Here is a 27,122-nt window from a genome sequence, read left to right as displayed (position 1 = left end):
GAAAGGCGGGGTGGGGGAAGGGAACGGGACGGGACACCCCCGACCTTCAAACCACACGTGGAGACGGGACAAAGCGGTTCCCGAGATATTTCATCAGTTTTATTGGCCTAAAATCCCGTTTCACTGTCCGCCAGCACCCACGGGCAGGACTGACCTTAAAGGAATTGCAAAATCATGGAATTGTTGACATCGACAAAGTCCTCAGAGATCCCTGAGTGCAAGGCCACCCCTGACCATGTCCCCAAGTGCCACAGCCACAGGGCTTTTAAATCCCTCCAGGGATGGGGACTCCACCACTGCCTTGGGCAGCTGTGCCAGGGCTAGAGAGCCTTTTACAGGAAGGAATTTTCCCAATATCCAACCTAAACCTCCCCTGGCATTTCCTCTCATCCTGTCCCTTGTTCCCTGGGAGAAGAGCCCAACCCCTGCTTGGTTTCTAAGGCTGGTTTTTAAGATCCTTTCCAACCCAAACCATTCCAGGATTTATGCGTCTCTTGCTTGCTTTCCTCCTTTGAGCTATACTAATCCTCCTTTTTCCCGCTGCTTTTCCCCAAAGTTTCTCAATTAATCCCAGTTTGCCACAAGCCCCACACTCCCAGTTTAACCCCCACAGCCTTTCTCCCCCAGGACTGTGGGGGATGGAGTGTTGTGCCGCGGGTAATCCAACCCCTTTTCCCCTGGCACTCAGGGGTTCCCGACCTCTGCCAAGTTGTCAATCTGGATAACGATGGGCCAAATGCTCTTCCCCGGGGAGAACCCCTGCACTTCAAACCTCTGGCACATGGAGTCCAACATGTACCCGACCGTCCGCACCACGTTCTGGAACACCTCATGGAGCGCCACCGCCTGGGATTTTCGGGATTCCACACGTCCTTGGAGATCCTGGTTGGCGCCGGGATCCTCCGGAGGCCTCGCTCCCTTACTCGCCCCCACAGCCAGGATTGGGGCAGGGGGTGAAGCCCCAGTTCCCAAACTCCCATCCGGGGCGCGCCGCGTGTCCGACGTCACCCCCTCGGCGTTCCCGGCGCTCCCGAGGTCGCCTGGCGCAGTCGGAAGGGAACCCCCGGGATGTGTCCCCTGTGCCCCAGGGCAGCACACGGAGCAGCCTCTCCGAGGAAACCCCAACCTCCTGTAGGGCCGGTAGCGCCGCAGGATCTGCCTGGCTTTGTGCACCTTGCTGCCCAAGCGGGATCGCCGCCGAGCCAGCCAGCAGCCCGCGGCCTGAGCAGCTCCAGCCCCGTGGGCTCTGCGGCGCTTCCCGGCGCGGCGCTCCCGGCAGTAGCTGTGATCCCACCACAGGGAGCACACCCTGGGAGCGCAGGGCGGCGCTGGCTCGCTCCGCAGGCAGTAGCTGTGGTCCTTCGCCATGGCTGCTCTCAGCTCCTCCACCCTCAGCTCCCGGTTTCCTGGGAGAAGCGTCGCCTCTCCCAAGGTGTGTCCATGGTTTTGGGTGTTCCCATGATTCCTCTCCCTGGGGTTATCCCACAGCTGCTCCCAAGGATCCACGTTCTGCTGTTCCATCACAGAGTGAAGCTGGAATGTCCCACTCTGGGTTAGGATTTCCGTGAGTCCAGGTTTATCCTCCACTTTCTCCTTCACAAACCATGGCTGGGTTTGGCTTCCCACTCCACTGTCTGCTTCCGTCAGGAATTCACTCCTTCCCTCAAGACAGCCAAAACTCTTCAGGAGGCTCCCGGCCTGGAGACACCACAACGTGCTCTGTCCTGCTGGGAGAGGGGTGAGAAGGGGTTGGATCCTTCCTGGCTGGAGCAGGGAGAGGAACATCCCTTCTTCCCTGTTTGGGAGCACCTGGGCTTCACATCCCAACCTCTGCCAGATGCCAGCAGAGCCCAGCAGTGGGAGAAGCCAGGAGCAGGACTCACCTGGACACGAGGGCTCAGGCCCCTCCTCCAGCCCCTGGCACCTGCTGGGTCCAGTCCACCAGTCAGAGGGAGGCTCCTCCAGCCAGCTCCCAACATGTCCTGCACGGAAGACAGTGGACGTCACCACTAGGCCGAGAATCCTGACTTCTCCATGGCCACAGGGGTGGAGGAAGGAGCCCTGACCCCATCCTGGATGTGAATTCCATCCCACGGGGTTGGGACGTTGCTGCTCACCTGGGGATGGGCAAATCCACGGCGCTTCCCCGCGCTCCAGCCGGTGCAGGATGTCAGGTTTGGGGCCTGGGTAACCTGGGAATGGGACAGAAGATGTTGTGCTCTCCCTGATCATGGGAAAACCAAGGACTGGCACACCCTGGCTGTGCCTCACTGCACATGGAACACCTCTGGGGTGTGGGAAAAGCAAGGGAGACACTGGAGCTGCTGCCAGAAAGGGATTTATTCCTGAGAATGAAGGCAGAGCCTTGATGGAAGGGTGGGAATCAGCTCCCAGCTCCACTGATGGGCTTTCCCAGGGAGGGAATGTCATCCCTGCTCATCCCAGGAGCAGCTCCCGGGGTGGGACATCCCACTGTGCTGCCTGACCTCAGGGAAACATTTCCAGAGGTGCTCACACCCAGACCCAAATCCTGCCTATTCCAGCACCAAACTCCCTGATCAGCCCCCCAGTTAGGGAAAACTCCTCATGGAAAGTGTTGTCCAGCTCTGGAGGGACTGGAAAGCTGTGTGGATGTGGCACTTGGAGACATGGATTAGTGGTGGCCTTGGCAGTGCTGGGAGACAGTTGGACTCAGCCATCTCCAAGGCCTTTTCCAACCTCAGTGCCTCTGGGATTCCAGGATTCAGCGCTCTGGAAGCCGCCCTGGGGTGGGACCTGAGGGAAGCCCTGCCCGGGGTGACTCCCAGGATTACCCAGGGAGGTCAGGAGCTCGTAGGTGTCTGACACGACGTCGCGGTAGAGCTCCTGCTGCCCCGCTGCCAGCGTGTCCCACTCCGCCCGGCTCAGGAACACCGTCACGTCCTCGAAGGTCACCGGCTCCTGCCACTGCATCAGGGAGCACATCCTCCTCAGGACCACACCTTCCAACAGGGATCAAACCCTCCCTCCCACAGAAGAAGCCTTGTCCAGCCCAGGGGAGCTCCCAGGATACGAGGCCATGGATGGGACTATCCTAGGAATTACTGGATTATAATTATAATTATGGATCTGGGAGAAGGAGATGCTGGAATCCAGCACCAAACACTGGAATTGGGCACCTTGGGATGTGTTTTACTGCTCCTACTGGGAGCACTCTGTGATCCCTATGGGATTGCCACGGGGACCCAAGGTCACCTGGAACTGGTGAGGATTTTCCCAGCAGCCCCCTGTGAGCCCCCAGGGCCCATCCCAGGAAATCCTTCAGGACCAATCCCAGTAGGAAGGGGGAAGGAGAAATCTGATAAAGGGAGGGGAGGGATGGGGGTGATGGGGGTGATGGGGTGGGGGGTGATGGAGATGGGATTGGGGGGATGGGGTGGGATGGGATGGGATGGAATGGGATGTTTTGGGGGATGATGGGGATTTTGGGAGTGATGGAGATTTTGGCGGAGGGTGATAGGGTGGGGAGTGACAGACAATTTTGGGGGGGCGATGGGGGTCTTCGGGGGGAGTTTTATGTGGGTGAGGGACAGTGGAGGGGGTGATGGGGTGGGATCGGGGGTGCGATGGTGATTTGGGTTCTCGGGGTGGGGCTGGGAGGGTGATGGCGGATGGCGGGGGCGGGGGATCCGTGGCAATTGGAGGCCGAGCCTCGCCAGCAGCTACCGAGGGGCTCTGCGGGACCCCCTTAGGCCCGGGGAGCTCGGGGAGCACCGCACATCGAGGGCGCGGGCGGCCCGGGGCTCCCCCCGCCAGCACCCGACTCCTACCTGCGCCAGCCCCGCCATGGCGCCGGGGGGTGTCCCTGTTGGTCGCTGCTGGTCCCGGGAGGCCCCAGGAAGCCCCGGGAGGCTCCGGGGCGCTCCCAGCACCTCCCGGGGCTCCGCGGCCTCTCCCGCACGCGCTTCCGGCGCAGGCCCCGCCCACGGCGGAAGCGCCGCCATTGCCGACCCGGAAGCACCGCTCGGGGCCCGGAAGCGCGGTGTGACCCGCCGGTGACCCGGGCGGCTGTGAGGGACACCCGCGGGCGGGGCGGGCCTGCCGCTCCGCCGGGCCTCTGGGCTGCGCTGGGCCGCACCGCCCTGCCGGGGGGGATCCCCCAGGGCCCAAGCGGAGCCCCCCGAGGCCGCTCTCCCTCATCCCTGGGAGCAGAGCTCGGCCCCGCGCGCATCCAACCCGCTGCCATCCCGTTCGGCCTGCAAAGGCCTTGATTCTCCTGAAATCCCAAACTCAGCGGGAGCATTCGCAGGTTTTCCGCCACAAGTTGTCTCAGACACGACCCAGACTCCAGGTTTTTCCGTGTTCTTCCCTGAGGCCTGAGTGCTTCCCGCTGGTGTCACATCCCACTGTGCCAGTTCCTGGATAACCCTCCTCTAGATTGCCCTGATTTCTTGGCTAAACTTCCCGACAATCCTGCATCTACCGTGTGTCCTTAATTCCCTTCCCACCGTCGTTGTCCAGAGGAATATCCTCTGGAATTCCCCATGGAATTTCTCCTGCCTGGACTCTTCACATCTGTGCCACTGAAAGCTTTGGAATAAATCAGATTCCATCACGTCCTAGGGATCCCCAGGAGTCAGGAGTGGCCAGGACTAATCACTCCTCACCAAATGGACACAACTGGTTTGTTTAAATACCAACCCCAGAATACTGCAGCAACAGAAACAGGATCTGGAACTGCTGTTGATAAAAGGCTGGATGATCCTGGAATTCCCTGCCAGCCTGGGCCATTCCGTGATTCCACAGCTCCACGAGAGAGGACAAGCAGAACCCCACGACACAGCTTTGGGGGGCTGTTTCCTCCAGCCCATCCCCTGTCCACAACCGGCCCCTTCCTCTCCCTGTGTCCAGCAGCTGTGGCTCTGACCGACCTTTCCGGGGACACCGCGGTGACATCAGGGGCCAAGGTCCGGCGGGGCAGTGTCCATGGCCGGGGACAGCCCGGGTGACACCATGAGGCTGTGGCTGCTGTGCGCTGTCACCGCTGCCGTGGCCATGGCGGCCGTGCCCGCAGCTGGCGCTGAATCCGGAGCTGACCACGGCGACTCCAGGATGGTGGCAGGCAGGAGGGAGGTCGGTGTGCATGGAGAGGGGTAAAGCTGGGAATGCCGGGGCCGGGAATGCGGGGAGCGCCGCGGGAGGGGGATCGGCACGGCTCGGCACGGCTCTGGCACCGCGGTGAGCAATCCGTGCCCGCCGTCCCGGTGCTCAGCGCTGCTCCGCACCACAGCCTGCCCGAGGGCCCAGAGCAAATCCCTGGGTGCGGCTTTGCCAGCCTCCCCGTCCCTGCGGGGATGGGCTCGGCATTCCCGGCTCCCCGGCACGGCACCGGCATCGCACAGCCGGAGGGGATTCCGGGGGATGGCGAGGAGGGAGCGGGGAGTTCAGCGGGACGGGGAGTTCACCGGCGTTCCCAGCAACTCCCGCTCCACGGGAAGCTCCCTGGGCTCCGGCAGATCCCGATCCAACCCTTCCCTCCGCAGGGCCGTCGGCGGCCGCACAGACCCTGCTCGGGCTGCTTCTCCGTGCTGAGCGAGGTGAGCCGGAATGCGGGGAGCGGGATGTGGGGACGGGAACGGTGGTTCTACAGCCGCGTCTGTCCCGCAGGAGTCGCAGTCCTTGCCCTGGAATTCCCGTGAGGAGGATGCGGGTCAGCCGGGCAGGCGGGCGCGGAGCAGGAAGGGTCTGGAGGTACTGGAGTGTGCCCCGGAGCTGCCCGGGGATGGGATAATGGGATGGGATGGGATAATGGGATGGGATAATGGGATGGGATAATGGGATGGGATGGGATAGGATGGGATAATGGGATGGGATAATGGGATGGGATGATGGGATGGGATGATGGGATGGGATGGGATAATGGGATGGGATAATGGGATGGGATAATGGGATGGGATAATGGGATGGGATAATGGGATGGGATGGGATAATGGGATGGGATAATGGGATGGGATAATGGGATGGGATAATGGGATGGGATAATGGGATGGGATAATGGGATGGGATGGGATAATGGGATGGGATAATGGGATGGGATAATGGGATGGGATGGGATGGGATGGGATGGGATGGGATGGGATGGGATGGGATGGGATGGGATGGGGAGGGGATGGCATGGCATGGCATGGCATGGGGATGGGAATGCAGATTGGCATGGGGATGGAATGGGGATGGAATAGGGAGGGGACGGGACGGGACAGGACCGGACAGGACGGGATGGCTTCTCCCTCTGCCGGGGCTCCGTGTGACGCCGCGCTCCCTCCCGCAGGGCAGAGTCAGGAGGGACAACCCGGAGCCCGCCCGGCCCGCGGGACACCCCGGGCGCGTCCTGCTGCTGTGACAGGTGACAACGGAGCCCCGGCAGGGGAGGAGCCCGGGCCCGGCGGGGACCCCCGGCAGCCCCCGCGGTGCCTTGCAGGAGTCACCCGAGAGCGCGGCGGGGATGACGCAAAGCCTGGAACGATGCTGGACACTGGGAGCAGCCCCACGCCAGGAGAGAGCTCAGCCGCCCCCTCCCTGCTCTGAGCTGAACCGCCTGCTCTTCCCACCCCCCTCAATGCTTCTGGGGCAGCTGCCCCCGCTTTGCCAAGCCCCCAAATAAAGCCGGCACACCGGAGAGAGTGGATGTGTTTGGGGGACACATACGCAGGGTGGGTGACCCCCGACAGGGCCACCCTGCTGTGGGCTGGGTGGGAGTGGGGGCACAGTGGGGGCCCGGGGGGCTGAGCCAGCCGGGGGGTGTCTGTTCAGGGGGATCGCGGGGGGACCCTGCAGGGATGCTGATCCTGGGGGCCCCTCAGGGATGTCAGTTCAAGGTTACGGCAGGATCCCCCAGAATGCTGCATCATGGGGATGGAGAGAACCCCCAGGAATGCTGGTCCCAGGGGAGGCGGGGCTGAAGGACCCCCCAGCAATGCCGGTCCTGGGGGTCCCTCAGGGCTCCCAGTTCAGGGCAATGGGGGGATCCCCAAGAATGCTGGATCGCAGAGATGCAGCGAGCCCCCGGGAATGCTGCTCCCAGAGAAGGTGGGGCTGTTCCTGGGGGTCCCGCAGGGCTCCCAGCTCGCGGCCCGAGGGTGTCCTGAGGTCCGGCCATGGTGACCCCTGGTACCTGGCCCCGCCCCCGCTCTGGCCCCGCCCCATCTCAGACCCGCCCCTTACTCAGCCCCGCCCCTGTCCTGACCCCGCCCCCGCCCTTCCGGCTCTTGCTCCTCCCGCCCGCCAAGGGGCGCCGCTTCCCGCGCGGTGCCGCTCTGGCCGAGGCGCCCCTTGTGGACCCGGTGGCGGCGCGGGGCCCGAGGCGGCGGTGGCGGCCGCGGCCATGTCCCGCCGGGGGCCCGCGCAGGTCAGGGCCCGGCCGGGGCGCGGGGCATGGGCCGGGACGCGCGGCGGGACGCGGGACGGGGCGGGCCGCGGCGGTGCTGGGTCAGGGGCGTGCGGGGTGCCAGGGGGGAAGTGGGACTGGGGGTCAGGGAGGCCCTCAGGGTGCTGGGGATGGGAGGAGGGAGGTGGCATGGGGGGGGGTCCTTTACGGGTGACAGCTCGGGGGTTCCCGGGAGAGCTGGTTCTGGGGGATTGAGGGGTCCTCCAGGGGAGGTGAGGCTGGAGGAACTCCCTGGGGGGCTGGTCCTGAGGGTCAGGGGAGTCCCTCAGGGTCCTGGGAATGGGGCGGGGGGACCCTGAGGGATGACACGCGGGTTCCCCAGGGCTCCTGGTTCAGACGGGGACGGGGGTGCCACAGAGGAGGTGGGACTGGGGGCCTAGGGGGCCCTCAGGGTCCTGAGGATGGGGGAGGTGAGGAGGGACGTGTGACCCTGAGGGGTGACAGTTCAGGAGGAAGGGGGGCTGCCCCAGGTTTGCCAATTCATCGGGATGAAGGGATCTCCCCCAGGTGTTGATCCTGGGAGAGGTGGAACTGGGCGAGCCCCAAAGGTGCTGGTCCTGGGGGTCCCCCTGGGGTGCTTATTCAGGGGCTCTCCCTTTGGTCCTTGGGAAGGTGGGGGTGGGGAGACGAGGAGGTGGCAGCTGGGCTCTGGCAGATCCCTGTGGAATTGGGATCTGGGAGAATCCCTTGGGGCTACCAGGGGGTCCTGAGCAGGTGCCCATGCCCTGACCAAACCCCTAACCCCTAAATGCCCCGCAGGTGTCGGGCAGCCTCCGGCAGAAGGCAGTGCCAGGCATGGCCCCGTCGGAGCTGCAGGAGCTGCGCAGTCGCACGGAGCGCGCGGAGCGGCGGCTCCTGGCCTGTGAGAACCTGGTGGGAGAGCTGGGCAGCGGCCTGGCCGCCCTGGGCACCCTCCTGCAGGGCTACGGGCAGCTCCAGCAGCGCCTGCTCAACCTGGAGAACCTCCTCAAGAACAGGAACTTCTGGATCCTGCGCCTGCCCCCCGGCTCCCGCGGGGAGATCCCCAAGGTAGTGGCGGCCGCTTCCCAGGGATCCCGTGGGATTGTGGAAGGGTTGGGGGCTGAGCTCCTGCATGTCCCCATAGTGGGGCTGGACATGTCCCGAGCCACGCGTGGTTCCAGGGGAATTCCCTGTGATTCCAGGTGCCGCTGACCTTCGATGATATCTCGGTGTATTTCAACGAGCTGGAGTGGGAGAGGCTGGAGCGCTGGCAGAAGGATCTGTACAGGGCTGTGATGAGGGGCAACTACGAGACCTTGGTGTCCCTGGGTAAGGCTTGGGGTAGCCTTGATTCCATGTAGCTCATGAAATCATGGAATAGCCTGGGTTTGGAAGGCTGTGAGGGTGGTGACCGTGGCAGAGGTTGCCCAGAGAATCGTGGATTCCCCATCCCTGGAAGTGTCCAAGGCCAGGTTGGATGGGGCTTGGAACAACTTGGGATAGTGGAAGGTGTCCCTGACTTCCACTAGAGGGAAATGTTCCAGCTAAAGCTTTTCCCTTGTGTGGGATTTTAGGTCATGTTCTGCTGGTTAAGATCCTCTCTGCTTGAGCTGCATCTGTGCTAGGGGTTGGATCCTGCCTTGGGGACAACAAAGTGTTTGGAGTAGGGATGAGGTGTTTGTGTGTCTGCCAGGGCTGGGATGGGGGCAAGGGTCACTTTTGGAATCTGCCAGGATAATGGTGCAGCCAAATCCTAATCAACCCCCATCCTCTGCCCACGACCAGACTACGCCGTGTCCAAACCCGACATCCTCTCCCGGATTGAGAGGGATGAAGAGCTCTGTTACAAGGAGGGTCAGGAGCCCTCATGGACACAGACTGGAGATGGTCAGGAGCGCTCCCAGGCACCAGAAGAGATGGATGAGGCAGATGAGGCTTCAGGAGATGAAACCCCTATGGAAGCTGTCCCAGGTGGGTGCCAGGAGGAGGTGGCTGTTGCTCTAGATCTCCCCTTTGTTAGGAAGGAAATTCAGCCAAGGAGGAATCTCTGTTGCATTTGGCTCTCTTGTGCATGCATTCCTTTCCCTCAACCCTGTTTGCTCCTCCCTAGGCTGAGATGATTGAACAATAATATCTTATCTCGGCAGCTTAACTTTCAGTCCAAAGTCCCAGTCAGGTATCTTCAGGGAGGCTTCTTTGGTTGTAGCTTCTTTATACAGTTTTTCTTATAATGAGTAAAATTTTATGTCAATGTTTGAGGCATGAATTATTTCAGTCTCTGACAGCAGGATAAAGGTGCAGGCAGATCCTAATAAAGCCCCTGTTCTCTGCCCCAGGAGCAGACAGTGCCGTGTCCAAGCCCAGCAGCCAGTCCTGGATGAAGAGGGATGAAGAGTCCAGTGACAAAAAGGGTCCAGAGTCCCCATGGACGCAGACTGGGGGCAGCCAGAAAACCCCACAGATGCAGGTTGGGGACAGCCAGAACCTCTCATGGACACGGAGTGGGAACAGCCCAAAGTCCCCACGGACACAAACTGAGGACAGCCAGAACCTCTCATGGACACGGAGTGGGAACAGCCCAAAGTCCCCACGGACACAAACTGAGGACAGCCAGAACCTCCCATGGACACGGAGTGGCAACAGCCCAAGGTCCCCACGGACACAGAATGGGAACAGCCAGAGCCCCCCACAGACACGGAGTGGAAACAGTCCAAAGTCCCCACGGACACGGAGTGGGAACAGCCCAAAGTCCCCACAGGCATACACTGAGGACAGCCAAAACCTCCCATGGACACGGAGTGGGAACAGCCCGAAGTCCCCATGGACACAGAATGGGAACAGCCCCAAGTCTCCATGGACACAGAATGGGAACAGCCCGAAGTTCTCACGGACACAGACTGAAGACAGCCAGAACCTCCCATGGACACGGAGTGGGAACAGCCCGAAGTCCCCACGGACACAGACTGAGGACAGCCAGAACCTCCCACGGACACGGAGTGGGAACAGTCCAAAGTCCCCATGGACACAGACTGGGAACAGCCAGAACCTCCCACAGACACAGACTGGAAACAGCCCAAAGTCCCCACGGACACGGAGTGGGAACAGCCTGAAGTCCCCATGGACACAGTCTGGGGACAGCCAGAACCACCCCCAGACAGGTGTGCCCAACAATCGGAAGCCCATACAGTCACCAGAAAAGATGGAGCAGCAGGAAGAGACTTCCAGAGACGATCCCGTGCCCATGGCAGCTGGCCCAGGTGAGTTCCAGGGGTGTCAGGGAGGATGTGTTCCCCCTTCCCCAGCTCTCTGGGGCTCTGGCAGTGTCCAGGGCAGAGGGCATGGCCCTGGTGCTTGGAGAGGCATTGCCAGGGAGGAGCAGGAGCTTTGGGATACTGTCATGGGACAATGGAAGGGAGTCGGGGGCCTGGACATGGAATGCAGCCTGTGGAGGTGGTGGGGTGAAGCTGCTCCATGAGGTGATGGCATGTGGCACCTTGGTGTCCTTCCTCCCAACCCTCCCTCTGCTTTTGGTCCATGTGTGGCTTCGCTCCAGTTCCTCCTGACACCCCCCAGCCTTTCCAGGGAATTGCTGAGATTGGAAAAACCCTCTGGAGATTGTCAAGTCCAACTGTCCCCCAGCTCTACCAAGGCCCTATGTCCCCAGGTGCCACATCCACATGGCTTTTAAATCCCTGCAGGAACAGGGACTCCACCACTGGCTGTGCCAGGGCTGGACGGCCCTTTCCAGGAGGAATTTTCCCAATATCCAATCCACATCCTGGCTCTTGAGCTGCAGATTTCTCCAGCTCTTCCACACACTCCCAGCAATCTCTGGTTCATAATGCCAAGGTGGGGATCTGGAAGCTCTCCACGAGTCTTTCAAATCCCTGTTCCCTGCAAACAGAACTTCCTATCCTGGTGATGAATGTAATGTCCCTGGGGAACCATCATCCAGGGACGGAGGACCCGGAGATGGAAGATGACCCAGCAGAGCCTGACACTGGTGAGTCACCCTGTGCTGGGGACACAGGGCCTGGTGGGTGGGAGGCAGCTCCCAGAGGTGATGGGCTTGGAATGGGAAGGGAAAAAGAAGTTTAGGCATTCCTTTTATTTTTTCCTTCCATTTTTTCTTACGGGTTTAGAGGTGGGTCCTTTGTGCCACTGATCTCAATGGCACCATGGAGAGCTCAGCCTGGTTCCTGCTGAGCTCCTGCACTGGTCCAGGCTGTTCTCAGGTGTGGTGGTAGTTCTGATATTGTTGAAAGCCTGGTCAGTTCTTTCATCCATGACCTGGGTTTGTCCTGGGAGCAGGAGTCATGGAATTGTTGAGGTTGGAAAAGCCCTCTCAGATAGTGGAGTCCAGCTGTTCCCCCAGCACTGCCAAGGCCAGTATAACCCACGTCCCCAAGTGCCACATCCACACAGCTTTTAAATCCCTCCAGGGATGGGTACTCAACCACTGCCCTGGGCAGCTGTGCCAGGGCTGGACAGCCCTTTTGGGGAAGGAATTTTCCCAATATCCAACTAAACGTCCCCTAGCACACTTTGAAGCCGTTTCCTCTGCTCCTGTCCCTGTTCCCTGGGAGCACAGCCTGACCCCAGCTGCTCCCTCCTGTCAGGAGTTGTGCAGAGCCAGAAGGTCCCCCTGAGCCTCCTTTTCTCCAGGCTGAGCCCCTTTCCCAGCTCCCTCAGCTTCTCCTGGTGCTCCAAACCCTTCCCCAGCTCTGTTCCCTGTCCTGGACATGCTCCAGCCCCTCAAGGTCTTTTTGGTCATGAGAAGCCCAGAGCTGCCTCCAGGACTGGAGGGGGTACTAGCAGTCCCAGCACAGGGGACAGGCCCTGGTCCTGTGTCACAGCAGTGCTGTCCCAAACACAGTGTCGGTCTGTTCCAGAGGAAACCTCATCCATAGAAGGTGAAATGCCGTGTGAAGATGCTTGTCCTGAGAATGTCGAGGTGAAGGAGGAGGAGACTGAGCTGCTGGCAGAGGATTGTACACCCTCTCTCAGCTCGGAGATCCAGAAGTGCCCCAAAACTGAGCTGGTGAAAGCCAAGAGCAAGAAGAAACCAAACCGGTGCGAGACCAGCAACCTCCTGATGGGCAACTGCCGGCGCGGCTACGTGCGGGAATGGTGTCATCCCTGCACGGAGTGCGGGAAACGCTTCCGCCTCAAGATCAACCTCATCATCCACCAGCGCAGCCACGCCAAGGAGGGGCCCTACGAGTGCCCCGTGTGCGAGATCGGCTTCAGCAACAAGCGGCACCTGGACCTGCACCGCAGCATCCACGTCAAGGACAGAGCCTTCGGCGCCAAGGTCTGGGGCAACGTCCACCCCGAGCTGCGCATCCGCCCGCGCAGGGAAACGTGCGGCAGCGTCCACGGGCTGGGCAGTGGTGGCCACGCCGGGGTGGCTTTGCTGGGCCAGCCCAAGGAGGAGCCGGACAGCCCCGGCCTGTCCAGCCCCAGCATCCCGCGGCCGCCAGATTCCAGGGTGAAGTGCCACTACTGCAAGAAGTTGCTGTCCTGCTCCATGTCGCTGCGGCGGCACCTCCGGACCCACGTGCAGGACAGGCCCTACTGCTGCAGCTCCTGCAACAAGAGCTTCACCCGCCGGACTCACCTCCTGCGGCACGAGAAGATCCACAAGCGAGCCCTGGCCATGCTCCAGCGGGAGGCCAACGCCCAGCCCCCTGCTGCTATCCCGGCATCCCTGCAGCACGCAGCTCCAGAGGCCGAGAGGAGCCTTTCCCAAGGGAACGAGAGCCCTGAGGCTGCAAAAGCGAGCTCACCCAATGTGCTCCTGTTGGAAGCGACACCGCTGGAGCTCCCCAGCAAAGGCTCCCTGCTCCCTGATTGCATTGGGAAAGCTGTGCAGCCCGTGGTCCGCCTGGGAGCGAGGGCAGTGGTTTCAGGGATGATGGAGAAATGACAACAGGACAGATCCAAACTGTGTGTGTCCCTGGAGAAAAGCTGTGAGTTTGTTTGGTTTGTACCTGGTGGGACACTAGGATTGGGAATCTGCTGCGTTTTAGGAGCTTCCCAGGTTGTAGAAAGAATGGGAAGCTTGGAGACCACAACAGAGAGCCTCCAGCGATACAAAATGCTTCACCAACCATTGCACTGACTTGTTTCTGTTGGCTGATGCTTGGAGTTTTCCCAGGCTGACATTCCTGGGAGATGACCAGGTGAATCCTGGTCAAGCAGGAGCAGAGCTCTTATTCTGTGATGTTGGAACTGACCCCTTGCATTTGGGAACACAACTGAAGAGGACAAGGAGAAGGGAATGGAGCTGGCAGCATTCCCAAGGAGCGCTTTGCTCCATGGACCAAGCTTCCTGACCACAATGCTGGATGAAGAGAGCATGCCCACTCCCCATCTCCAAAACCCCACTGCGTCCTGGCCACGCTTGTCACCCCCACCCCAGGGAGGAGATCAGCCAAGCCCTGATCCAGTGGGTTGGGAACACTGGAGCTTTGCACTGGAAGATCCGTAGGATAAATCAAACCCCAATATTCCATGCTCACATATTCCAGGGGTCCTGGTAAGTCCATGAAGGAGGCCACAGGCACCCTCAGGCCCATCCTGCATGGGTGCAGAGTCATTTTAGGAATACTTGACAGGTCAGCCAGCCCCATACTGCAGCAGCACCCCTGATCCTTGTGGATCCACCTGCACAGAGCAGCCCCTTGGCTCTGGAGGAAACTCCTACTCTCCCAACCGCAGCTTGTCTCCTTTCGCCCAAAATCCCACCGTAATGAATCCTACAGGAAAATAGTTCTGCAGCTACCTCAGTCAGGGAGAGGGAGACCTGCCCGGAGGCAGCCAGTGAAAGCCAGGCCTGGTGCTGCTCCAGTGTCCCCAAGAGCCACCGGAGTAGTGTCCATGCCCAGAGCCCCATGTGCTGGTTATGCACAGGGAACACATCCCACAGGAGTCATCACCACATGGACCCAACGGAGCAGCTGTTGGGACTCTTGAATTTAGTTTTCCAGGGTTTTTTGTTTTCTCTGAGTTGTTTGATGTAATTATTTGACATTGTGAAATGTCCCTCTCAGCACAGTGAGCACTGGGAACCGGTGAGCTTTTCCCATCTTTCATTCCAAGTCACTCCTAAGGTGTCATGGTGCTGCTGTGGGAAGCTTTGGGAGCAGAGGGAACACCTGAGCCACATCTAGGTGTGATCCTCAGCCTCCTCCTGCTCTATGGGATGAGCTCAGATCAGTACAAGCTGCTCTATAGGGATACATTTGACATCCACTTCTCCTCCAGGCTGGTGTCTTACAATTCCTGCCCCTGGGATTGCAGTGTGGAGCATTCCTGGACTGGAGCAGGAGCCGGAAGGAGTGACAGTGGCAGAGGCATCACTCTGTGTCCCCAGTGGGACACAAGGGCGGTTGATGCCTTCTGGTCATGGGGTGACCATGGATCTGGCGGTGAGCCAGAGGTTGGTTATCCCTGTTATCCCTGTTCAGGTAGAGATCCCAGTGCTCCCCAGGTGATCCCAGGGGCATGGCTGAGCTGGTGTACTGGTGTTGCCAGTGGGTGAATCCCCCCAGGCCAGCAGAAGGGCCACAGCCCCACCCAGGCATTTCTAAATTTGTTGTGACTGGGACCAGCGTTTCCTATGACATTCCCGATCCCTTTCTCAGGCTGTGGAATCAATAAAGAGTTTGTCTCTATGTCTGGCTGCTTGGGGGCCTGTGCTGACACCCATGGGCACGGAACTGGGATCAGCCAGGACAGGTCTCACTGGAAAAGTTTTGGGAGTCACTGCCAGCAGCTCCAGAGCCCCCCAGCCACTGGGAGAGTTGTGGAACCCCAACTGGGAAGGACAGGGGATGGAGTGGCCCTGGCTACCACGGGTGGGACATGTCCCTTAGCACTGGTGAGGTGCCCAGATCCTAGAGAATCCTGTGGGGGATTCCTGTGGAACTGCTCCACATTCCCATCACACATGCCCAGCAGGCAGCTCTGCATTCCTTCCTTGATGTCCCCATCCCTGTTGAGCAATGTCACCCCCCAGCCTGCCCCTCACCCACCCCAGAGCACAACAAGAGACCACATCAGCTCAGGCTTTTATCTGATTCTCTTCCCAGCTGGTCCTGCCACCCAGCCCCCACAGCCACTGACCACCCCCCAGCCACCTCCCTCCACACTGGTGGTGGTCAAACAACCCAAGTTCCAGCATTCCATAGGATCCAACACAGCTGTTGCTCTGCAGAATCGCCAGAGCAGCGGCACTGCCCGGCTGGGCTCTGGCCGCTGACCCTCCCCTGCTGCCTGTGGCCAGTCCCATCCTGGCCAAGGCCTTTCTCTGCTGGCACAGCACAGCAGCCTCCTTCCTCCCCTGCCTCTTCCTCATGCTGGAGACCCAGGTGGTGCCACAAGTCGCACAGCATTGCAGACAAACTCCCGGCAGTGCCACAAGTCCCAGCTGCCTGGCATGTCCCACTGCCAAAGAACCACTGTCCCCTCCCTTCTCCAGCCCTCTGGCTACCGATTATCCTGGCTCAGAGCCTCGCAGGGCTCCAGCTCCGGCTCGTGTCCCGGCAAGCTGCCAGCTGGAGAAGCGGCCACAGCGTGCACCTTCTGGTGGTGGTTCAGCGACTGGCGGTGCCGGAAGCTCTTGGTGCAGCCGTGGCACTGGAAGGGGCGCTGCTGGGTGTGCCGGCGCTGGTGCTCCTCCAGCGATGCTTTCTGGGGGAAGCTCTCGGTGCACTCGATGCAGCGGTACAGCCGCTCCCCAGCGGCACTGGCCCGCGCCGGCCGGCCCGGCCATGCACTGCGGAGCTGTGGCCCGTGGATGCGCTGGTGCTTCTGCAGGTGGTGTTTCTGCACGAAGCCCTTGCCGCAGGCGGGGCAGCGGTACGGCCGCTCTCCGGTGTGGATGCGGTAGTGCTTGTTGAGGTTGGACTTCTCGTTGAAGCTCTTCCCGCAGGCAGGGCACTGGAAGGGTCGCTCGCCCGTGTGCAGGCGCTGGTGCCGCAGCAGCGCGGCATGGTGGGCCAGGCTCTTCCCGCACGACGTGCAGATGAAGGAGCCGTTGCTCTTCCTCTGCTGCTGCGCCAGGAGGTTCCGCGTCAGCCGGACGCTCTTCCAGCCCGGCGGGAGCACCCGGGGATCGTCCTGGGGGCTCTGCTGCTCCCAGCCGGGCTGTGGTGAGGCCACCTCGGCTGCGGGGTCTTCTCCCAGCAGCATTCCCTGGGCAAGGGCGAACGGCTGCTCCGTGCCCGTGCCCAATGCGTGCTCCGTGGGGAAGGGCAGGCCTGGGGCAGGGTGAGCCTCCACTGGCACCACCACTGGCTTGAATTCCCCCAGGCAGAATTCCCCCAAGCCCACTCCAGCCGCCTTCGGCCCGGCCACGCCATGGCTCTCCCAGGAAACCGGCTGCACCTGGCTGAGGGGAACCTCCTCGTCCAGCCTCACCGTGGGCACCATTGGCAGCGCCAGGAGCTCAGCTCCGTCCTCCTGCGGCTGCTGCTCTTCCATCTTGATCACGATCATCTCACCTGTGGAGAGACAGAACTTCATTCCCGGGAAGGGGAGTTCGCCCATGCCTGCAGCTCCAGAGTGGGAGCAGGAGCAGGAACTTCTGCACCACATGTTGGTCAGAGGAACTGGCAAAGAACAAACGGGAGGAGAAAGGGTTTCTCAGGAGGAGATGAGGTGAAAGGGGGTTGTCTGGGCAGCTTGTTGGACTTCAGGGAATCATGGAATCACAGAATTACTGAGGTAGAAGCCCTCTGAGATCATCAAATCCAATCATCAACCAAGCCCTGCCAAGGCCACCACTAACTCATGTCCCCAAGTGCCACATCCACAGGGCTTTTAAATCCCTCCAGGAATGTGGATTCCACCACTGACCTGGGCATGCTGGACTCAATGGACACTATGGACTGACAATACAATCCTCATAGAGAAACCAAACCAGAGGGAATGTGAAAGCAAAGCTGAGCTGCAGAGTCCTCTGTCCTGGTAAGAACCCCATCAGGAATGGCAGAGTTTAAGTGGATGAATTCAGGGAAAAGAATCAAACCACAACCTCCCCGGAGCAGGAGCAAGAATCCACCCACAGGTACCCAGCCCCAGAGCCACCCTCACTGAGCCTTCCCCCAGGTTCTCCCATTTTCCGTCCTTAAGAACCTGCCCAGTCCAGGCAGGTTGTCAGTGCCCACCCTCAGCCCCCTTGCTGTCACTCACTGTCACCAAGCTGTCCGAGCACCGCTGCCTTCTCTGGCAGCCCAGGGGTCCCCAGATCCTCCCTGTCCTCGGCTGGTGGCAGCAGTTCTGGTTTGGAACCAGCATCCTCAGACCCTAGGAAGGAGGGAGCAATGGGATGAACTGCTGACAGTGGGGACCAGCCAAAGGGGGGTCCTGGAATTCCATCTGTGCGATCTGATCGCACAGGCCACTGGCAACCAAACCAGGCATGTGATTTTGGTTATCCCAGGAAGTGCCTGTTGGACACTCAGACTCAAAAATTTCAGCACAAATTAATGAGTGCTAAAATTTAGGACTCTCTGCAGCAAATCCCTGCAGGGTGATCCATGTACACCTCTTATCCCGGGAAAAAACAGTGCAGGATCATGGGCTGCAGGACAGGTCACCTGGAATCGCCCCACACTCCATGTGGAGAGGGCTCAGAAGGATCATCCCAGGGATGATGACGCCTCTGACATGATCTGAGTGATCCTCACCGAGAGGGGCTGTAGCCTCGATATTCCCCTTCCCGGCGATCCCACGGAGCTCCCGGCTGTCCACACTGCCCAGCTCCTGCTCCTGCAGAGCAGCCTCGTCACCCTCGCCCGCTGCCGTCACCTGGATGGAAGCACAGGAGGCTCCGCCTGGGGGTCCCCACTGAGCCCCTCTCTGAGCCCCAGGAGATCCCTGCAAGGTCTGGACAGAGCCATGTCATGGGGGACATTCCCAGACATCCCAGTGAGGCTCAGTTGCTCCTCCCCAGACCAGGGGTAGATTCCCGGGATCCATCCCAGCAGCCAGGTGAGCAGTGACCTCTCAGGTGGGAGCAGGACAGGTGGCACCATCCTACATCACCCCAGTAGCACCAAACCAAGCCAACATGGCTGAAACACAGCGGGGTGATGTCCTGCTCCCCCTCTTCCCTTGGGACAGTGACAAGCACCAGAGAAGCCATGTCCATCCGGCTCCACACAGCTCCTGAGAGCCCACGACACATCCTACCAGCTGCACGGTCACCTGGGGCACCTTCCCATTGCTTTGGGCACATCTCTGTCACCTGTGGCTTGTCCCTGTCACCATGGGCACATCCCTGTGAGCTGGGATACATCCTAGTTCATCTTTGGGGCTTGTCACCGCTGGCATGTCCCTGTTATCTGGGGCTTCTCCCCATTACCTGCGCCCCGTCCCCATCACTGTGGGCACATCCCCGTTCCCTGGGACTCATCCTCATTACCCTGGGCCCATCCCTGTCACCATGGGCTCATCCCCATCCCAGTCACCCAGAACTCTTCCCTGCCACCGTGGGCTCAGCCCAATCTCATTCCCCGGGGTCTGTCCCTTTCCCCATTCCCTGGGGCTGGTTCCCGTTCCCCGGATCGCATCGCCGTCCCCGGGGCCCATCCCCGCCACCGTGCGGGCCCGTCCCGGTTCCCCGGGCCCCAACCCCGTCGCGGTTACCTGTGTCCGCTCCCGGGCGGTGGCGGTGGCGGTGGCGGTGGCGGTGGCGGTGGCGGTGGCGGTGGCGGTGCGGTTCGCCCCGCAGCGGCAGCGGCAGCGGCGGAGCTGGCGCTGGATGCGGCGGAGGCGGCGGGAGTTGTCCCGCAGCAGCGCGGTCAGCCGGGCCCCGCCGACCCGCACCGAGCGCTCCAGCCCCGCCACGCGCCGCTCCAGCCGCTCCAGCCGCCGCTCCGCCGCCTCCACGCTCCGCTCCAGCCGCCGCTCCGCCGCCGCCACCGCCCGCAGCTACAGCCCCGCCGGGGCCGCCCCGCCGAGGCCCGCGCCGGGATCGGGGCCCGCGCCCTGCCAGGCCTCGGGCGCCCACTCGGGGTCCTGCTGCGGGGGGAAGAGAGCGGTGAGGGGCGGCCGGGCCCGGGGTGCCGCGGGGGCTCCCGGCGGTGGCGGTGCCGGGGGGGTCCCGCCGGTACCTGCGTGCGGCCCCACCGGGCCATGGCCGCCCTCACCGCCGCGCCCCGCAGCGCCCCCTGCCGGCCCCGCGCCGCCCGCGCAGCACCGCCCCGCCCGCCGCACCGAGACCCGGCGGGACACATCCCATCCATCCCGTGTGCAGCCCCACCGCATCTACAGCCCCATCCCATCCCATCCCATCCCATCCCATCCCATCCCATCCCATCCCATCCCATCCCATCCCATCCCATCCCATCCCATCCCATCCCATCCCATCCCCGTCCCCGTCCCCGTCCCCATCCACAGCCCCACCCCATCCCCATCCCAGAACTGGTCAGGTTGGAAGGGACCACAATGGCTCACCAGGCTGGTCTCACTTCCCTGCTCAAGCAGGGTTATCCCAGAGCACAGGGCCCAGGATTGTGTCCAGACCATTCTGGAATTACTCTAGTGAGGGAGGATCCACATCCTCTCTGGACAATCTGTTCCAGTGCTCAGTCACTGCCCAGGGAAGAAGTTCTGCCTCCTGTCCAGGTGGAACTTCCTGGGCATCAGTTCCTACCTGTTCCTCTTGTTCTGTAGCCGGGTCCCACAGCAAAGAGCCAGGCTCTTTCAGTCCCCTCCCATCCTATCTCCATCCCCACCCCTGTCTCTATCACATCCACATCCTCATCCCATTCCATCACATCCCACCCCAATTCCAATCCCATCTCTACACCCATCTCATTTCCATCCTACCCCATTCCATCCATCCATATCGCCTCTCACCCCTATTCCAATCCTACCCCTATTCCATCCTCATCCCATCCCCATCCCATCCCCACTCCTGCAAGGGGATCACAGCTCCAGCTCCTCAATCCCCTGTGCCCAGTGACCCCCACTGCCACTCCCAGAGGCCCATCCAGACCCCCAATCCCATCCCATCCCAGCCCATCCCCATCTCAAACTGGGACTGCAGCTCCAGCCCCCAGCAGCAGGTGACACCTCCCTGCTTGGTGTTCCATTGTCACTCTTCCATCTTTTCATCCCATGGATCCCATTCCTGGTGCCACCCACCTGTCGCTGCTGAGCCGCTAGCAGAGAAAAAGACCCGGATTCTCAGCGTGGCATGAAAAGAGAGCTTTATTATTTTGATTCCAACTCATATAGATTTTTCAGAGGTCACCCAGATTGGTCAGTCAGAAACCTCCCCCTAGGCCTGATTGGCCAGGCCTGAACTGTCCCAATCTCGAGACACTGTTTTTAATAACATCCAAATTTTATCTTTGTTTATAAAACACAGGAGAAAATTCTCATGGGAAAGACCTGTGCTAGCCACAAGCATCCTGGTTTCTACAGCATCCAGAAAAGGGCCCCACACCCAGCATCCCACCCACCCCACCAGGGCTCTCCAATGGGCCAGGCAGGTGATCCCCATCCCCACACCAGGGCAGGGGAGCCAGAAAATGTTGCTCCAGCCTTCATCCAGAGAGGGAGAGGGGAGAAGGTCTGACAGTGGCCTCCAGGCCCCAGGAGGTCACTCCACGTTTAGTAGCAGCATCACATCCCTGGGAGTCACTTCAAGGTCCAGCAGCAGCAGCATCGCGTTCACGGGAGGTCACCTTGAAGTTCAACAGCAGCATCATATTATTGGGAGGACACCTCGAAGTTCATCAACGTATCCCATTCCTGAGAGGACAGCTTAAAGCCCATCAGCAGCTTCTCATGCCCACAAGGACACTTTGGAATCTATCAGCAGCATCCCATTCACCTCAACATCTGACAGCAGCCTCCTGTCCTAAGGACATCAACTCAAAGTCCATCAGCAGCACCCTGTGTCCGGAAGGTCACCTCAAAGTCCATCAGCAGCACCCCATTCCTCAGGAAGTCACCTCAAAATCCATTAGCAGCATCCTGGGCTGTCACTTCAAGTCTCTGGGAGGTCACCTCAAATTTCAGCAGCAGCTTCCCATCCCTGGGAGTACACCCTGAGGTCCAACAGCAGCCTCCTGTTCCTGGGAGGACACCTCAAGGTCCACCAGCAGCATTCCATCCCGGGGGAGTCACATCCTGGCTTACCACCCCGTCTCCCGCTGGGGGTGCCGCCGGGATGGGCACCGGCTTGGCGCAGGTGAACGGCCGCTCCTGCTTCCTGTGGATCCTCTGGTGCGCCTTTAGGTGGGAGAACCTCTTGAAGGTTTTCTGGCAGATGCCACACTGGTGGGGCCGGATGCCCATGTGTGTCCCGTGCTGCCGGACAAAGTCTGAGACCCAGGTGAAGCTCCGGTTGCAGCAGGGACACAGGATGAGGTGGCGGCGGTAGTGCCGGCGCTGGTGCACCGTCAGGAAGGTCTGGCTGGAGAAGTTTTCCATGCACTCGTTGCACGTGTACATCATTTTTCCAGATGACAGCGAGCACCTGGTGGGGCCAGGCTCCTGCCACACTGTGCCGCAGTCCCTGTTCAGGTCCTGTGGCTGTGAGGATGAGCACTGTGTCTGGCTGGGACACTCATCTGGCTTTGAGGCCTGGCACGTCCCGTTGGGTGCCCAGGTTTGGGGCTGGGATGTTTGGCACGGCCCCTGGCTAGGACATGCCTTTGCATCTGAGGGCTGGCAGGTCCCGTTGGCTGCCCAGGTTTGGGACTGGGATGTTGGGCACTGGGATGTTGGGCATGGCCCCTGGCTGGGACACACCTTCACATCCGAGGGCTGGCAGGTGCCATTGATTGCCCAGGTTTGGGGCTGGGATGTTGGGCACTGGGATGTTGGGCACTGGGATGATGGGCATGGCCCCTGCTGGCTGGGGCACACCTTTGCATCTGAGGGCTGGCAGGTGCCATTGGGTGCCCAGGCTTGGGGCTGGGATGTTTGGCGTGGCCCCTGGCTGGGACACACCTTTGCATCTGATGGCTGGCAGCTCCCGTTGGCTGCCCAGGTTTGGGATTGGGATGTTTGGCATGGCCCCTGGCTGGGACACACCTTTGCATCTGAGGGCTGGCAGCTCCCGTTGGCTGCCCACGTTTGGGATTGGGATGTTTGGCATGGACCCTGGCTGGGACACACCTTTGCATCTGGTGGCTGGCAGGTGCCATTGGCTGCCCAGGTTTGGGGCTGGGCTGTTGGGCACGGTGTCCTACTGGGACACTCCTCTGGCTTTGAGGCCTGGCAGGCACCGTTAGCTGCCCAGGTTTGGGGACGGGACGCTGGGCACGGTGTCCTGCTGGGACACGTCTCCAGCTCCGAGGGCTGGCACGTCCCGTTGGCTGCCCAGGCGCGCAGGTGCCTCCTGATTTTCTTCTTGGACATGAACTTGCGGTCACAGTGGACGCAGACATAGGGCACCCAGTTGGTGTGGCCACGCTGGTGGATCAGGAGGTTGATCTTCAGCAGGAAGGTTTTCCTGCAGATGGGGCAAGAGTAAAATTCCCGGGTGGCATTTCGCTGGCAGGCTGCCGGACGGCCCACGCAGGAGTCCTTCTCCGGCTCCCCTGGGCTGGGATCTGCCTGTTCCGTCATTTTGCAGATATCTGGTGTCACCTCCTTTCCTGGCTCTTCAGGAATGTCAGCTACTGGATCTTGGCCAGTATTCCCTGAATCTTTCATATCCTTCTCTTCCAGACCCTTCTCCTCTTCTGGACCCTTAAAGGATGTTTTGGGCACTGACGGCTCCTCTGTAGCAACCTCCTCCTGCGGCACCTCTGTCGGGATCCCCATCTCAGCATCTACTGGGAATTTTATAGAACCCAAACATCACTTTTCCACATGGCTTTGAGGCACAAACAGCAAAGGGCTTTGCTCCCACCCTCCCTCACTTCCCACCCTGTTCCCAGCCAGCACAAATCCCAATCTTGCTCTCCTCTTCCAGCTCAGTCCCTGGATTGTGTATAAGCCAGGAACAGCCACAGCTTATCCCTGTAGACACCCCAAGAGCAGTTTGAGGTGGCAAACATCAAGGTAGGATGTCCGCCAGGTAGGACAGGACTCTGACAACCACCCTGGGGCTTATCTGGGCAGGTGAGCTGATGCCATGCCACGCCTTATCCCAAACAGTTTCAAGGCTGGCAAGAGGATTTGCTGCCCTTTCCTTGAAGCCCTGAGCCTGGAGAGAGGCCCAACAGAGCCCCCAAAGCTGCCAGCCCCACCAAGGAGGGACAAAGGTTCTGGCCCAGTACCTGCTGCAGGGGGAGGTGATGGAGAACAGTTCTGTCCCACTGCTTCCTGACAGTGCACAGAGAGCAGGCAGGGAGGGGACAGTGTCGGCTGGCTGAGATCTGCTGGGACAGCAGCTGCTTCCAGAGGGACAGGTGCTGTGAGGGCAAGAGGAGCAATGCAGGTGGGTGAGGAGCAGCCGGGAAGGGATCCAGGACCCCTCACAGCATCAGTGGGATTTGCCAGGCACTCACGTGTGCTGCATTTCTCTGGGACCACTGGGCTCCTGCTTTCCTCCATCAGGTTCCCACTTTCCTCTGCTGCTTTTCTGCTTTCCTTTGCTGGGCTCCTGTTTTCCTCTACTGAGCTCCTGCTTTCCTCTGCCAGATTCCTGCTTTCCTCTGCTGGGTTTTTGCTTTCCCCTTTCAGGTCCCAGATTTCCTCTGCCAGGTTCCTGCTTTCCTGTACCAGATTCCAGCTCTCCTCTGCCACATTCTCGCTCTCCTCTGGCTGCCTGCAGCCCCCCTCTGCTGTCTCTGCCTCCAGCAGAGCATCATCACTGGTGCAGTTCTGCTGGGCCAGCTCTGTGGAGGACAAGGACATTTGGATTCACAAACAGCCAGTGGGGAGCTCCAGGATTCCATTCCACAGGGTGTCAAGATCCCTCACACCCAGCAGCTGCTGAGGCAGGGGCTTCCAGGCTATCCACATGTCCCATCAGGCTATCCCTCACAGTGGACACCTCCCAGTCCCTGGAAATATTCAAGGCCAGGTTGGACAGGGCTTGGAGCAACCTGGGATAGTGAAAGGTGTCCCTGCCATGGCAGGGGGGTGGAAAAAGATGAGTTTTAAGATTCCTTCCAACCCAAACCTTTCTGGGATTTTGATGCCACAGTCCCAGTGAGCAGTCAGGAGCTCCTGGCACAGAAGAAACTCAGTGTCACCCACCTACAGCCAGCTCTGGGGACACCTCTGCTGCCTGTGGCCCTGATTCTGCTGGCATGCTCAGCTCTTCTCTTTCCAGCTGTAGTAACAGTTCAGGCTTGGCCAGGGCACAGTCTGGGCAAGAGCAAGACAGACATCAGGGACATGATGGGACAGGGACTCTGCACCCACAGCTGGGCAACAGAGCCAGTCCCAGCCCAGGAAACTCCATCTCCAACCCAGGCCGCGACGGGAGTTATGGATACAGACAGGAAACAGCAGGCACAGCTGACAGGGGAAAATGGAAAGCAGCCTCTGACAGTTCCCCGGGAACAACTGCAAGAAAATCCATCCTTGCTCCATCCCTGCTACAGAATTCCCGGTTCTTCCAGAAATTCACCTTGCAGATAGGAAAACACTGGGAAAGATGGGAATTGTGAGGCTCCTGACTGAATGCTTACCCAGGAGCATGAGGGCAGTGCTGAGGGACCACCTCAGATCCTGGGGGCAGTTCTGGGTCCCTCTCAACAAGGAAGACATTGAGAGGCTGGAGCGTGTCCAGGGAAGGGAACAGAGCTGGGGAACAGAGCACAAGGAGCTGGGGGGCTCAGACTGAAAAAAGGATGCTCAGGGGGGACCTTCTGGCTTTGCACAGCTCCCTGACAGGAGGGGAATCAGGATCCGCTCCCAGGGAACAGGACAAGAGGAAACAGCTTCAAGGGGAGGTTCAGGTTGGATTTTAGGGAAAATTCTCATGGAAAGGGGTGTCCCAGCCTGGGAATTTTGGAGGTGACAACCCAGAGAGGTGACAACCCAGAGAGATGACAACACCAACAGTGTACCTGTTCTCCTTGAGGAAAAGTCACCAAGCACTTACTACCCTGTCATGTGTGTCCCTGCCACGCTCCAACCTCTGCTGGTGGGGACAGGGAAAGGAGAGGATCATTTGAGAGCTGGAGATTCCAGTGAAAGGCAAAGAGGCAGAGAAGTGACCCCAAGAGAGCTCCCTGGGGCTGCCAAACCGGCGCAAACGCAGCCTACACAGGGACACCAGCATCTCGTAGTTGCCTTCCATGACGCTCTGGTACATCTCCCTCTGTCCCTCATCCAGGGTCGCCCACTCCTGCCGGCTGAACCGCACTGCCACATCCTCGAACAGCAACGGGACCTGCAGCACCGGGGATGTGGGACAGGGCAGCTCCCCGAACAGCTCCCAGACCCCCAGACCACCCCCAGCCCTTCAACAGCCCCAAAAGCACCCATACGGAGTCCCCCTTGCTAATTCCCAGCCTCCTAAACGAGCCCGGTCCCAGAAGCCCACTGGATTCATCCCCAGCCTCCTGACACCCACCGCACTCCCTCGAACAGCCCCCAGATACCTAGGAGCCCAATGGATTCATCCCCGGAGTTGCCTGAAACCCTCTGCTGCCCCCTGAGGAGCCACCTGAACAGACTCCCGACTGGGAACCCTCTGGATCCCCATCCAGTCTCCTGAATCCCACTGCAGCCCCCTCAGGAGCCCCCCCGGAGCCCCCCAAACCGCTCCCAGCCCCTCAAGAGCCCCACGGGTGATCCCCAGGTTCCCTCCCAGCCACAAACCCCCTTCGAACAGTCCCATAAGCGACGCCCAGGCTCCCCTCAACCTCCCACCAGACTCTAAGCGTCCTCCCAGGCTCACTCCCAGCCCTCCCCGTCCCACATCGCCCCCCTAAGTGCACCCCCAGTCTCGCTCCCAACCTCCAGCCGCACAGTGGTCCCACCAGTGACTCCCGCATCCCATTCCCAGCCCTCCCTGCCCCTCATCACCCCCCTACGCGCCCTCAGCCTCACCCGCAGCCCCACAAGCGACCCCCCTTCGCCCCCTCCGGGGTCCCCCCGGTTCCCTCACCCCGTGGAGCCACAGGGCCGCGAAGGGCCGATCCCGCAGCACCGCCTCCGCCCGCTCCATCCGCCGCTCCAGCGCCTCGAGGCGCGCTTGGAGCTCCGCCATGGCCCCGCTCGGCTGCGGCCGGAGCGGGACCGCACGGGACACGCCGCCGGAGGGGCGGCACCGAGCTGCGGAGGGATGGGTTGGGTGGGTGGACGGTGGGATGGGTTGGAAGGGGCGGCACCGAGCTGCGGAGGGATGGGTTGGGTGGACGGGCGGTGGGATGGGTTGGGAACTGGCTGAGTGACAGCTCCCGGAGGGTCGGAGTCAATGGCACGGGGTGTGGCTGGAGGACTGGGCTCTGCTGGGTCATCGTTGACTTGGGTGAGGCGGTCGATGTCCTCGCTGAGGACTCAAAGCTGGGAGGAGTTGCCGATCCCCCCGAGGGCTGGGTGGCCCTTCAGAGGGACCTCAAAAGGTTGGAGTGATGGGCAGATAGGAAACTTGTGGAATTCGACAAGGGCGAGTGCGGGTGCTGCACCTGGGGAGGAACAGCCCCAGGTACCTGCACAGGCCGGGGGTGACCTGCTGGAGCACCTCTGCAGGGAAGGATCTGGGGTCCTGGTGGAGAAGGAGTTGTCCCTGAGCCAGCAGAGTGTCCTGGGGACAAGATGCCAATGGGATCTTGGGGGGCATTGGGAAGAGCATTCCCAG

At 60.7% G+C, this 27,122-nt stretch overlaps 5 protein-coding genes across 9 annotated transcripts; 2 read left to right on the top strand and 3 right to left on the bottom strand.

The window, feature by feature from the left end:
- Nucleotides 1-77: 77 nt before the first annotated feature.
- Nucleotides 78-4,019, bottom strand: LOC146440669 (uncharacterized). Of its 2 annotated transcripts, none has more exons than XM_085050052.1 (5): nt 3,810-4,019; nt 2,814-2,946; nt 2,118-2,192; nt 1,884-1,982; nt 78-1,727 (listed from the first exon to the last, which is right to left on the bottom strand). In XM_085050052.1, the coding sequence occupies exons 1-5, from the start codon at nt 3,981-3,983 to the stop codon at nt 685-687; spliced, it is 1,524 nt and encodes a 507-aa protein (XP_084906178.1). In that variant the 5' UTR covers nt 3,984-4,019; the 3' UTR covers nt 78-684. The 2 variants fall into 2 exon arrangements, with proteins under 2 accessions (XP_084906178.1, XP_084906179.1); XM_085050053.1 differs by having other exon boundaries at nt 78-1,724; nt 3,810-4,018.
- Nucleotides 4,020-4,197: 178 nt separating this feature from the next.
- LOC146440668 (uncharacterized) lies at nt 4,198-6,655 on the top strand. Its single transcript, XM_085050055.1, has 4 exons — nt 4,198-5,112; nt 5,523-5,576; nt 5,647-5,730; nt 6,308-6,655. Exons 1-4 carry the CDS (start codon nt 4,966-4,968, stop codon nt 6,377-6,379), a joined length of 357 nt encoding a protein of 118 aa, XP_084906181.1. The 5' UTR covers nt 4,198-4,965; the 3' UTR covers nt 6,380-6,655.
- A 615-nt stretch (nt 6,656-7,270) lies between these two features.
- LOC146440667 (uncharacterized) lies at nt 7,271-15,063 on the top strand. Its single transcript, XM_085050039.1, has 7 exons — nt 7,271-7,384; nt 8,183-8,452; nt 8,587-8,713; nt 9,170-9,355; nt 9,721-10,641; nt 11,289-11,387; nt 12,277-15,063. Exons 1-7 carry the CDS (start codon nt 7,361-7,363, stop codon nt 13,311-13,313), a joined length of 2,664 nt encoding a protein of 887 aa, XP_084906165.1. The 5' UTR covers nt 7,271-7,360; the 3' UTR covers nt 13,314-15,063.
- A 384-nt stretch (nt 15,064-15,447) lies between these two features.
- On the bottom strand, nt 15,448-19,539 carry LOC146440666 (uncharacterized). The gene is made up of 6 exons (XM_085053927.1): nt 19,510-19,539; nt 19,382-19,417; nt 19,043-19,327; nt 18,082-18,202; nt 17,585-17,698; nt 15,448-16,893 (listed from the first exon to the last, which is right to left on the bottom strand). The coding sequence occupies exons 1-6, from the start codon at nt 19,531-19,533 to the stop codon at nt 15,878-15,880; spliced, it is 1,596 nt and encodes a 531-aa protein (XP_084910053.1). The 5' UTR covers nt 19,534-19,539; the 3' UTR covers nt 15,448-15,877.
- Nucleotides 19,540-20,593: 1,054 nt separating this feature from the next.
- On the bottom strand, nt 20,594-26,588 carry LOC146440665 (uncharacterized). 4 transcript variants are annotated; one of them, XM_085050042.1, is made up of 7 exons: nt 26,430-26,588; nt 25,583-25,709; nt 24,566-24,676; nt 23,872-24,201; nt 23,641-23,775; nt 22,104-23,193; nt 20,594-22,034 (listed from the first exon to the last, which is right to left on the bottom strand). In XM_085050042.1, the coding sequence occupies exons 1-7, from the start codon at nt 26,529-26,531 to the stop codon at nt 21,497-21,499; spliced, it is 2,433 nt and encodes an 810-aa protein (XP_084906168.1). In that variant the 5' UTR covers nt 26,532-26,588; the 3' UTR covers nt 20,594-21,496. The 4 variants fall into 4 exon arrangements, with proteins under 4 accessions (XP_084906168.1, XP_084906166.1, XP_084906167.1 ...); XM_085050040.1 differs by having other exon boundaries at nt 20,594-23,193; XM_085050041.1 differs by having other exon boundaries at nt 20,594-23,190.
- Nucleotides 26,589-27,122: the final 534 nt, after the last annotated feature.

This window comes from Lichenostomus cassidix, chromosome 2, assembly GCF_008360975.1.
Source record: "Lichenostomus cassidix isolate B80296 chromosome 2, HeHo_3.0, whole genome shotgun sequence".
Classification (NCBI taxonomy): Eukaryota; Metazoa; Chordata; class Aves; order Passeriformes; family Meliphagidae; genus Lichenostomus; species Lichenostomus cassidix.
Note: the sequence above shows the minus strand (reverse complement) of the source record. Positions and strands in the feature narration are given on the sequence as shown.